Source organism: Macrobrachium rosenbergii, chromosome 28, assembly GCF_040412425.1.
Source record: "Macrobrachium rosenbergii isolate ZJJX-2024 chromosome 28, ASM4041242v1, whole genome shotgun sequence".
Classification (NCBI taxonomy): Eukaryota; Metazoa; Arthropoda; class Malacostraca; order Decapoda; family Palaemonidae; genus Macrobrachium; species Macrobrachium rosenbergii.
The window spans coordinates 12,749,083-12,761,862 of record NC_089768.1 but is presented as its reverse complement, the minus strand read 5'-3'; the positions used below and the strand labels follow the sequence as shown (position 1 = coordinate 12,761,862).

The 12,780-nt window shown below is 36.6% G+C and overlaps 1 protein-coding gene across 10 annotated transcripts in view; it reads left to right on the top strand.

Annotated features, from left to right (window-relative positions):
• The window catches only part of LOC136854032 (dystrophin, isoforms A/C/F/G/H-like), a 1,916,343-nt gene that overhangs the window by 78,786 nt on the left and 1,824,777 nt on the right, over positions 1-12,780 (top strand). For 7 of the 10 annotated variants that reach the window (XM_067130047.1, XM_067130073.1, XM_067130052.1 and 4 more), the window contains exon 2: positions 686-1,010. The exons of the other annotated variants lie outside the window; for them this stretch is intronic. In XM_067130047.1, coding sequence (XP_066986148.1) covers positions 842-1,010 — 169 coding nt within the window. In that variant the 5' untranslated portion in view covers positions 686-841. The remainder of the gene's footprint in view (positions 1-685; positions 1,011-12,780) is intronic. 10 annotated transcript variants of the gene reach the window in all.

Sequence of the window (12,780 nt, the reverse complement as noted above, 5' to 3'; positions counted from 1 at the left end):
CTCAGAGGATGGCAACCTCTCAGCACTGTTTTTAACCTACATTATTCTAATATATAATTGTGCTCTTTTACCTTTATGTACTGAGACAATTCATTTTAATAATTATTCTCTTGTAAATCGGTCAGCAAGATTTCAAAGTAATTTATTACTTTCAAGAATAAGTGGGTTTTATCAATTTTCTAGCATATAAATCAGTTTTAATGAATATATACAGAAATACAGGCATTTTGTTATTAATTCTGCAGAAGGTATTTTGATCATCAAATCAGAATGCCCTTTCAAGTCTTTAAGATCTGTTTAAGGTGTGAATCTCGCGATTTAGTCAAAATATACTATCTAGACACCAACGCCTACTCCTTAATACCCCCCCTCTCTCTCTCTCTCTCTCTCTCTCTCTCTCTCTCTCTCTCTCTCTCTCTCTCTCTCTCTCTCTCTCTCTCAAATCTTTTTTTTAAATTTAGTCCGAAGTGTACCTCTCTTAAAAATAAATTTTTATTATTTTTAATCATGTTACAAATTATATAATTAGGCTACCGCCGATTATTATTATTATTATTATTATTATTATTATTATTATTATTATTATTATTATTATTATTATTATTATTATTATATTGAAATCATGGAAACTAGTGGCTATGTAAAAGTGAATAAAATTTTTTTTTTAATTTCCAAAATTAAATAGCGCTCAAGTTATTGAAAATTATTACCCGAAGCGAATAAATATATAATACAATCTTTGTGTGATCGACTCGTGCCTTAGTGAAACTGTGCAAGTGAAAAGAGGGTACCACAAGCCTTCGACTGTGGTATGCAAGGGTAACAGCCCTTCCAACATACGATGGATGGGGGAACCGACAAGCAGGAGCAAGAAGGAGGTCAGAAGGAAGAAGGCAGCGTCCCTTCTGCTCCTGCTGTAACTTCAACTGCTGCTCCTGAGAATGTACAGTCTACTGCTGATGGATCGACATCTGCTGCGACAGCTGGAGCTGATAACGAGGATGACAAATGTGAGTACTGTTACGAACGCCGCTTGCACGTGTGAAGATTATAAGCAGGCATTGTACAGCGAGATTTTTCTTGCTCTTTACTGAATGGATGTCGTGGATGAAGCTTGGGTGCATTGAATTGAATGTTTTTTTAGTTTAGAGTGTGAATTTTTGTCAAATACCCCCCAGTACTTGTTTGCTTTTGTTTATTTATTCTTTTATATATATATGTATATATATATTATATATATACATATATATGTGTGTGTGTGTGTGTGTGTGTATAGAAGCCTCTAGGCAGGTAACCTAATGTCTTTGTCTGGTCAGGTCTGTTGAAAATAAAAGAAAGGCACAGAAAAGTGCTTGCTCATCTTCAGAAGAAGCGAAGGAATTGAAGCGAGTTCGGAAGCACTAAAAATAAGATATCCAAATTAGACATTGGTTTAAAAGATATAGCGTCAGAACCATACAACTCAAGGAACAAGGGGGGCTTCACAGGTGCTGCGATCACAGCAAAGAGAAGGGGCCTGGTGGAAGCAGTACTTGAAGATAATATTAATCAGCTTTTCTCAGCAGAATCTGAATCATTAGTTACGGGCTGCTGAAGAGCAAGAGCCCGTGCCAGCACAAAGCTGGCTAACTCTAGATAGATAGATGGAAGAGAAGGGGCAGAAGTGCCACCTTGTGGCAGAAAGAAAGATGATCTAGAAGGGAGGTAAGTAAGGATGACGTAGAACAGACAAATTACCATTGAATCATCAATCTTAGGGAAACAAGAGATGAAGTTCTATGAATAGGAAAGCAGTATTCCAAACAGGAACGAATGGGGCAAACCGTTAAGCTTTAATGATCAAGAAGAGAATTCTGGCGACATGAAACCATAATTTTTGTTTATAAGAAACGGGATTTTTTTGTAAGTTTTTTTAGCACCCGAAAGGCATCTAGTTTGTGATTTATGTTCGTTTTAATGGTACATAAAACGGAGCTTTTTATAATATCTCTGGTGGTAGAAATAAGGAAAAGTGAATGACAAAAATTATCTTCGAAAGAGGATGGAAACTGTGTAGCTTAAAATAAATTTACCTTACAAAAAGTTATTTCATGGTACATATCTCTTCCTTATGATTTTTATTATGATTTCAATGAAAATCACCCAACCACAAAGTTGGTTGCCTTCTGAAGTACCCTTTACGATCGTTTGACTGTTGTGTTATGTTGTCACTAATGTAGGCGTAAAAAAATCATGCCCTTTATATCTGAAAGAGAAACGTTTTCGCGTACCATAGAAATTGTCTTCCTTCCAGAGTCAGCCGTTTACTGAACTGCAATATTTTTTGTTTTGAATTTGGCTAGTGTGAATATTGTACTTAAGATTAACTGTTGATATTACGTAAATTTCCTTTTGAATCTCGAAGTCTTTTTTGTTAAACGATAGGTAGTTTTAGTAACCCCATGGAATCCTGCAACTTACAGAACGGGAAAAAGTGCTTAAAACTTACTTTAGCCGAGTCATTTGCAACCTTTATGAGCCATTTTCGACCTTTATGAGGACTTCTTGTATCATAAATTTTGCTAAGTAATGTCTCTAATATATAATTGGGGGAATTATACTTGAGGTATAATTTTAATGTCCTTCAGATTTAAGTCTGAACCTTATTTTTGGTGTCAGACTGGCCAAATGCTGAAACTCACTTCTCTCCTACATAGTTACATTAATGTGAAAACCTCAGTTATCAGAATATGTCTGACAAAATTGCTACTTGCATATGTTAATAAACGTCTCTTATGCTGATTTGATTTACGTTATTGATTCGTGGGGGAATTTTGTGTGCTTTCTTTTTATATTTCCATTTACGAAAAGCGGAAACTCGTCATTTATAGGCGTCAAGATGACGACCCTGGACGAACTTGGCTTTGCTGCCGATGTCAACATCACGATTCTATAGAAGGCAGCAACTCGTTGGGCGAGTGGGTTCCGTTCTCAGCTATCACTCTGCTGGCCGCGAGTTCGAATCTCCGACCGACCAATGAAGAATAAGAGGAATTTATTTCTGGTGACAGAAATTCATTTCTCGCTATGATGTGGTTCGGATTCCACAATAAGCTGTAGGTCCCGTTGGTAGGTAACCAGTTGGTTCTTAGCCACGTAAAATAAATCTAATCCCTCGGGCCAGCCCTAGGAGAACTGTTAATCAGCTCAGTGGTTTGGTTAAACTAAGGTATACTTAACTTATAGAAGGCAACTAAATGGCACAGGAAAATGTATATGGCTTCATACAGAATACCACGGTGTTCATGTCAGACAGAGAGAAAAGGGTGAAACACTCAGTCAGCAATACTACCCTAAAATGAAAACTGCAGTATCTGCAAAATTTACGAAATTGAGATGTGCCACCTATTAGGCTATTAAAACACTTATAAACAAGTTACTGCAGTTTTAGAATGATTCTCCAATGCTTTATTTAGGGGGTCCCATTTGCAGTACCTGAAAAATCAGTACTAAGGCAAGGGAAAACTGCAGTAGCCTATCTATCACGTTTTTCTCAGTTTTGTATTTTTGCAGATACTGCAATCTTCCATTTTAGGGCAGAACAGTCTGTAGGTTCTCATTTAATAAATGTGAAGAGGGGTATTCGAGATCCGGGTTCATTTGCAACATATCGAGACAACATCTGAAGCTATTCAGACTCTGCCCAGTTCCTCTTTACCAGTTGCATGAAAAAATTGATGTGTAAATGAATTACCATCAAATTCACTTCAGCGTTTCAAGCGTTTCAATACGTTTCAGTATGTATGTGTATATATATACATATATGTATAAATATGTGTACATATATATATATTTTTTTTATACACATATACACATTATATATACATATATATAAAATATATATTATATTATACATACAGTATATAATTTTATATATATTACTGTATATATAAAATATATATACACAGACAGACATATATATATATATATATATTGCATTTATTCGACTATTTTGATATGTTTATTTCACCTGCCCTCTTTCATCTACTCCAGTGGCAGATATCGTAATGCAATATGACAGTGTAATAAATGCCAATCAAGAGGTGCTTTGAAGGATTTTGCGAATCCCTTTGGTATTAAGGCATTAGACAACCAGTGTTCTTCTGTGCTCAAACGCCTCTCATATTTTGCAGGATATCCTTTTGGTGTGATTCATTTCATTGTCTTGTTGAGAATCTCACGTTTATTATTATTATTATTATTATTATTATTATTATTATTATTATTATTATGGTGATTTGCACTTCAGTCTTGTTCTAAAATTCATGCATAATTTCCTCCAATATAGTATATTTCATCACGTCTTTGTATCTTCTTTCTCGCCCTTTTAACTCAAATTTCTTTATATATATATATATATATATATATATATATATATATATATATATATATATATATATATATATATATATATATATATATATATATATATATATATATATATATATATATAGTGTGTGCGTACTATGCTTACTTGCATAATACTGTATATAAAAAGAAAAACCAGAAATGTAAGTGATTACCATTCAGAAGTACGTCTCTTGAAAGTTGATTTCATACTTTCCCAAAACTTGCGAACGTACATATTATCATGCAGAACGCTGACATGAGCGTTGTTTCACAATAAAGGAAACAAATGACAACTGGAAAGAAACATTTATTACATTATGCATACGGTACGTGCACAGGCTAAGAGTGCGAAGAATACCATGCTAGAAGCTCATGCACTACTCTGGTAGGCTACTTCCCCCGTAGGGTGGTAGTGCCGTCAGTGCACCTCATGAGGTGTACTGTAGGCATTACTAGAGGTTCTTTGCAGCTTCCCTTCGTCCCCTAGCTGCAACCCTTTTCATGCATTTTACTGTACCTCCATTCATATTATCTTTCTTCTATCTCGCTATCCACACTCTCTTAACAAATATTTCTAGTGCAACTGCCTGTTACGCTTTTCAGACCTAACTACTCTCAATTTCCTTTCCAGCGCTGAATGACCTCATAGGTCCCAGGGCTTGGCCTTTGGCCTAAACTCTCTATTCAACTCAGTTCAATACACTCGTACTAGAAATGAGTCATAACGAAATTTTCCTGTTGAAATGAAGCGTATGGAAGCTAACTAGAAAGTTGACGATAGACTACATCGTATTTAACGGTTATTAGGAAAAATGAAGCCTTCACCTCCAACAGTTTTCATCTAGAAACAAGTGACCTGCAGGATGCGTCATTTTATTACCATCACTTTTGTAGACAGAGATATCTAGAAAATTTTTTTTATGGTAGTCAAATGAGATACATTCTCTTACTGCCCTCAAAAAATCACCTTTTCCTCAAAAACTAAACCTGGACCCGAAGGTAACTCGAAGTATTGTCAGATACTCAGAATCATGAAGTATAGTGTTTCCTCTGCACAGTGAATCAAGGAGCGAGTGCCAGCTAGAAGATCGTCCAATCGATATATTTTCTTGGGCTTGCCAAAATGACTGCACCCTTACTCATCCACTCCAGAGCTGCGTCGAGATTGACAGCTGCCTCATTTTGGGTCTGTGGAAGCGGACACCTGCAAAAGGGTTGTGTAAGTTACTAATATTATTTCTCGCTGCTAATGATCATATCTCTCGTATTTGCTAAAAACAAGACCTGCATCAGAACAGTACCGTGAAGACCACCAGTGAATAATGGCAACGAATAATGTCAACAAATATGCACAAGTTCAGTATGTTCTTTCATCTAATGTACACAAGTTCAGAGTGTTCTTTCTCTTCGTACAAAGATTGAATAAAGCATTGTGCCAGTCACTTTCTACGTCGCTGCCTTTTTTTTTTTCTTGGTAAAATCATGCTAGTACAGCCTTTAAAAGATTACTCATAGTAGCATGAGTCTTGGAATGAGAAACAAATCCACAGTTTTGTATGGGTACATGTATTTAAAAATAAATCTCTGCAGAGAACTTCCGGGAATCTCTTCTATTCTCCTTTTCAATATATGTACCCATAGATAACTGTGGATTTGTTTCTCCAATACAGACTTTGCTGCAAATTCGGATATGAAGTTTCAGTACTCGCAGTACAGTGATTTCAGTATTCTAGGCTTTGTCTCGAAACTGCTTTTCTTCCTCTATATTATAGATTTTTAGAAAATCTGGCACTGTATTTATCTTATAGATTCTATAAGGTAAATACAGTGCCAGATTTTCTAGAAATGTATTTTTTATGTCTGTTGGATTTGCAACATTGTTCTAGAATTGTTCCCATGAGGATTATTGATTTTAATGCGATTTGTTTCTGATTCAACTTGTTTGTCTAAACCACCCAAATTGCTGAAAAATTTTGGTCAAAATTTAGGAATAGAATGGAATATAGAATTTAGGCCGAAGGCCAAGCACTGGGACCCATGAGGTCATTCAGCGCTGAAAGGGAATTTGAGATTAAAAAGGTTTGAAAGGTGTAACAGGAGAGAAACCAATCAGTTGCACAATGAAACAAGTATCAGGAGATGGTGGACAGCAAGATCGAAGAGAGAACATGAATGGAGGTAGAGTAAAAGGAATGAAAGGGGTTGCAGCTACGGGCCGAAGGGACGCTTCAAAGGACCTTAAGCAATGCCTACAGTGCACCGCGTGAGGTCCACTGACGACCCTACCCAACTACGGGGGTCAAAATAAAATTAGAGGCATCATCACAGTTTAGGTAACGATGCCTCTATTTTATGGATTCATATCAGTCACGTTGCTAATAAGTTAAATTTTAAGTTAGCTTTTTGCTCAGCTATCAACGAGTGCTTTTTAATATCTGTAAGTTATAAGAGCATTTTACCAAATATTGTCAAAACGCTTTGGTAGTTTTAAACTAAAAAAAAAAATACAAATTTTCGGTGAGTTACGCACACACATACCTATATATAATGTGTGTGAGATATTTTATATATATATATATATATATATATATATATATATATATATATATATATATATTATATATATATATATCTTCTATATACGATAAATAATATATATATATATATGGTATATCGAGTCAACTTATATATATATATATATATATATATATATATATATATATATATATATATATATATATATATATATATACATATATAATATATATTATATATATAATATATTATATATATATATATATATATATATATATATTATATATATATATATATATATATATATATATATATATATATATATATATATATATATTTATATATATATATATATAGGCCTATATATATACATATATATATATATATAATGTGTGTGCTCTTCACAAATTTATAAATGTAGGAAAACATAAACAGAAAAGGCTGTTGTCAGTTAATCGCTGGATGTCAAAAGAAATTGGAGTACCCTTTTCCCCTGGTCCGGCCGCAGAAGCTGATGTCATCAGAAGCGGGATTATGTTGCGGAGGCGAAATGATTAGCATCAAGACATATAAGGCAATATCCTGACGTCTGACTCGGGTAGGAAAGTGTAGCAAGGAGTGAGAGGCAAAAAAAAGACCTGTGGTAACCCTTGACTTCGTGTTTCAAAAAATGTAAGACTTCTGTTGATTAGACATTTTTATTTGTTTCATCAGGAGAACTGTGCGTTCTTCTCGTATAGGCTACTTGTGAGAAACGATGTTTACTAGAAATATATCTAACATCCATGTCTTTGGGAATTTTGTATTTGTTTCATTTCAGCTTTCTGTAAAAGTAAATTATTGTGCTGGCTTTGTCTGCCTGTCCGCACTTTTTTCTGTCCGCCCTCAGATCTTAAAAACTACTGAGGCCAGAAGGCTGCAAATTGGTATGTTGATCATCCACCTTCCAATCATCAAACATACCAAATTGCAGCACCTAGCCCCAGTAGTTTTTATTTTATTTAAGGTTAAAGTTAGCCATAGTCGTGCTTCTGGCAACGATATAGGATAGGCCACCACTCGGCCGTGGTTTGAAGTTTCAAGGACCGCGCCTCATACAGCATTATACCGAGACTAATGAAAGATAGATCTATTTTCGGTAGCCTTGATTATACGCTGTAGCGGCTGTACAGAAAACTCGATTGCGCCGAAGAAACATGTGCGCATTTTTTACTTGTTTGCTTTCACTTCTTGTTGGCTTCTAAGCTGATACTCCCAGATAGGTCGCACATGCTCTAAGGTTCGTAGAGTTCGTCTTTAATCACTTGGTTGCTTAATGTCGTTTATTTTTGTCTTCGTTTTAGTCCAGATTCTTTTTAAGAATTTTGTTTAGGCGTTCCTCAGAATACACTAACTATTTTTAGTTATCCCCCTTATCAGCCCCTTCAGGAATTAGGATCTAGCGTTCAAATGTTAGTTTTCCTGTAATATTTGTGTTGTATTTTATGATATTAAGCTGGGTTAGGAGGCTTAAAGCATTCGTTTTCAGTTAATTTGCATAATTTTTGCATTCTGATGCATGTGCTTCATAATGTTGATGATGCCAAATCCTCACGTCCCCAAAATGACTATTTACATTTATAATTCGCGTCGAATTGTGACATCTTTTGGCACCGGGCTCATTTGCAACTATTTTCTTCCTTGCACGTCATTTGGCACCGCTGCCCGCACCCCACTTCTTCTTTAGGGACATCGCTGGCACTCTTACCGACGAGCTACGCACTTATTAAATTTAGTTTCTTTATATACAGTCAAAATTCTGAGTTGCTAAGCTGGCTAGGGATTCAAGGCTCCTTAGAACGAGCGCTTCAATCAGCACTGTTGGGTTGATGTACAGGAGCTAACGGCAAGCGTTCCCTTCTTTTCAATTCATGTAGCGGGGGGTTAGTGCCATCAGTGTACCTCATGCGGTACACTGTAGGCATTACTTAAGGTTCTTTGCAGCGTCCCTTCGGTCCCCAGCTGCAATCCCTTTCATTCCTTTTACTGTACCTCCGTTCATGTTCTCTTTCTTCCATCTTCCTTTCCACCCTCTCCTAACAATTGATTCATAGAGCAACTGCGAGGTTTTCCTCCTGTTACACCTTTTAAACCTTCTCACTGTCAGTTTCCTTTTCAGTGCAGAATGACCTCATAGGTCCTAACGCTTGGGGTTTGGCCTAAACTCTAAATTCTATTCCATTCCTTCTTTTGAATGACCTCGCTCGCATGAGGTAGGTAAACGATTCAGCGACCTATTTCTTGAGGCAAGGCGAATTTCATTCCTTCGTAATGGCAGCAGTCTTGTACGCAGTCGTTGCAATGAGGCAACTGGTGTCTGCGGCGTCTATAAAGCCGAATTTTACAACGGCTCAATCATTCAATTGTTGTCGTGTTCGAGGCCTGTAAGCTAATGAATGATGCCTTCCTGTCGGAGACTTTCATCGGTTTATTGTTTCTTGAGGGAACAAATTTCTTGTTCACTCGTACATTTTGAGTAATTTGCATTTGATCGATGTAAATCTGGCCAGATTGTTTGTCTTGTTAGAGAATACAATGTAATTATTGTACACTGAATATTTATTTATACAGTTATATCAAAACTATTGGATATGGTTCTTAAGTGTTGAATATGAAAGCAATTTCAAGAACATTGTTACATAAGAATTCTTAAACGAAGTACTGTAATTATATGATAATGTATATTGTAGGTTGGACAATCTTAAATAAATGAAAACATTGTGTCGTGCATGAATCAGCGTCATTGATCTTACTTGTTGTAACGCCAGATAACTGACGTTCAACCGATCACGCCTAAAACAAGAATATTGTTTTAAAGAAAAATTATAGAACCTGAAAACGTGATTGACCCTAACTTTCGAATAACGTTGATGTATGAAATCTGATTTTACGAGGAAGAACACTCAGATTTCCTTTTGAACAAAACATACCGGAAAAGATCTGACATTTTCCATCCACTCTTACGGTCTCTCCATATCCCCTGTGACTCAGGAATTTTTCTTTTAGTTTACATTCGCTAGATTTCCCCCCCCCCCTCCATTTTTTTTTTTTTATCATACGAGACCCAAATGTCCTGATGACTTTCAGACTCTATCCGTTATTTTCAGATTTCTCCCTTCATTGTGCTCTACTTCTTTGGCGATCCTTGCAGAGGCTGTGATGTATGATGCTAGTGGCATTTTTAAATATGATTTAGAAGCTTGAGTTTTACATAAGATATAATTTTATTTCCTACGTTTTAATTATATTATAAATATACTACACTATGTAGTCCTTTAATTGACATCGGCTTCAGTGACCATAGAAGTCACGACGCCTGATAACTTAAACTCATTCATCCATTCATACTTTGGCGTAGCAGTCCTACGACATTTTTCCTTTAGACACAAAAGCTCGGCGTTTCTGTACGGGTTTATTAGGCCTGTCCTGGTTCCCGTGACCCAAGGTAAAGGCTGGGGGTTTATTCTCACGACAATGAAAATCAGATATGGCAGCCTGTCTGCTACAGAAAGGAAATTCCTCACAATGGCGAGGTTAGTCTTCTGTCTTTTTTATTAGGCTTATCAGGAAGTCTAAAAAATAACGAATAAAAAATGCTCCGAAGAAATCGAGTTTTCTATACAGCTGCTATAGGGTATAATCAAGGCCACCGAAAATAGATCTATCTTTCGGTGGTCTCGGTATAATGCTGTATGAGCCGCGGCCCATGAAACTTTAACTACGTCCAGGTGGTGGCCTATCTTATATCGTTGCCAGAAGCACGATTATGGCTAACTTTAACCTTAAATTAAAAAAAAAAACGGAGGGTAGAGGGCTGCAATTTGGTATGTTTGATGATTGGAGGGTGGATGATCAACATACCAATTTGCAGCCCTCTAGCCTCAGTAGTTTTTAAGATCTGAGCGCGAACAGAAAAAATGAGGTCAGAATAAATTGCGGACAGAAAAAGTGCGGATAGAATAAAGTGCGGACGGACATACAAAGCCAGAACAATAGGTTTTTTTTTTTTTACAGAAAACTAAAAACGAATCTCCTCCCCTCTCACTTCAGAAATTCGATCGTGTGGCGCTTGGTGCTAGAGAAAAAGTCCATGGGTAGCTAGCTATACAGGTTATACTTTTTCTTAACGCCCTAAATAACGTTGCCTTTACTTTGAGTTTAAAGCTATAATCGTGTGTCCAAATTAGCTTTACAGCTTTCAGAGTATTTCTCGAGTAGTGCACTGGAACTTCTTCGAAGTTTAGATGTAAAACGTGGTTGAAGAATGACGTACCTTTCACCTAGAATAGCTCTCTCTCTCTCTCTCTCTTTTATTTTATATCATCGTTTTCTTCCCAGCCCAAGGAGCGCAATGGCCTATGGCGGTGCAGGGTAGAGCCCAGTCTCAGGGAGATGTCTTTACAACCGGTTATCAACCACATTGTTCGCTATAAATTATCACTCATTCATGGAGCTGCTTTTTTGATGCCTGTGTATTGATAGCTATATAATAAAAGCACTCTATTAAGCAGTGGAAAGCGGTGCATACTGGTAAATGAAGTTAGCAGAATACTTTGTAATCTAACTTGTCTGTCGGAAGTATAAATGATTTTTGGAGATGGCTTTTAATATATATATATATATATATATATATATATATATATATATATATATATATATATATATATATATATAAAGTGCTTGCTTACATGTTTGTATTTCATGTGTATACTCTCACGAATGCATAAATTTTGCGTTGAGGCACAATTATTTTTTATTTCATCTAGACCTGAGATACGTATGTTCATCTCATTTAGTTGGGATGAGTTCAAGGGTCCACACCAAGCCTCTTCTTTCCATTTAACTCAATCTTAGCCCACTCTGGTTAAGGGGCTAGGCGGGCTCTGGCTAGTTGTAACTAAACCAGTCGCCACCACTGGTATAGGCCTATGTTAGGTAGCTTATGCTTTTACCGTAAACTTCAGCGAATATCATGAGAACTTTAAATAAAGACGTGGCTGCTTTCACATTGTAACTCTTAATCACCACAACTGTGCAAAATCTTATCCGAATAGCCTAGTTGGTCCAGTGACTTAGGCCTATTTAGGCTTAATGCATCCAAGGCTAATTGTGGCCCTTGTTTTTGTATGTCAACTCATATTCAGTCCAATCCACTGCCATAGTTTCACTTCAAACACCGTCTAGATCACATAATTCACATTCCAAAATTAATTACTAAATTTAATTTTTCTTCAGTTCCCAGTTTCTGCTTTCTTTCTTAGTATGTTACCAAAGCTATGTAGTAGTATCGGCTGGTCTTTATGGAGCATTGCTTGCAAATAGAAGTCAGTTTTCCTTTGTTTCTTTGACTAATAAGATTAAGCCAATGACAATTAATTGAGTCAAAGAACCTGCCCGACTCCCCATCTTGAATCTCCTTTCCACCACAAGGTGACGCGCTGTCTATGTTCTATGCGTTCGATTTCAGCTCAAAAGTTAAGTATACCTTAGTTTCACCAGACCACTGAGCCGATTAACAGCTCTCCTAGGGCTGGCCCGAAGGATTAGACTTATTGTACGTGGCTAAGAACCAATTGGTTACTTAGCAACGGAACCTTCAGCCTATTGTGGAATCCGAACCACATTATAGCGAGAAATGAATTTCTATCACCAGAAATAAATTCCTCTAATTCTTCATTAGCCGGCCGGAGACTCGAGCTCGGGCCTAGCGAGTGCTAGCCCACAACTCTACCAACTCACCCAACGAGGAACTTAGGAGAGAGTTCCATCTCCTTTGAGGTTGTTACGTAGCACCCTCCAGGCTACCACATCTCGCTG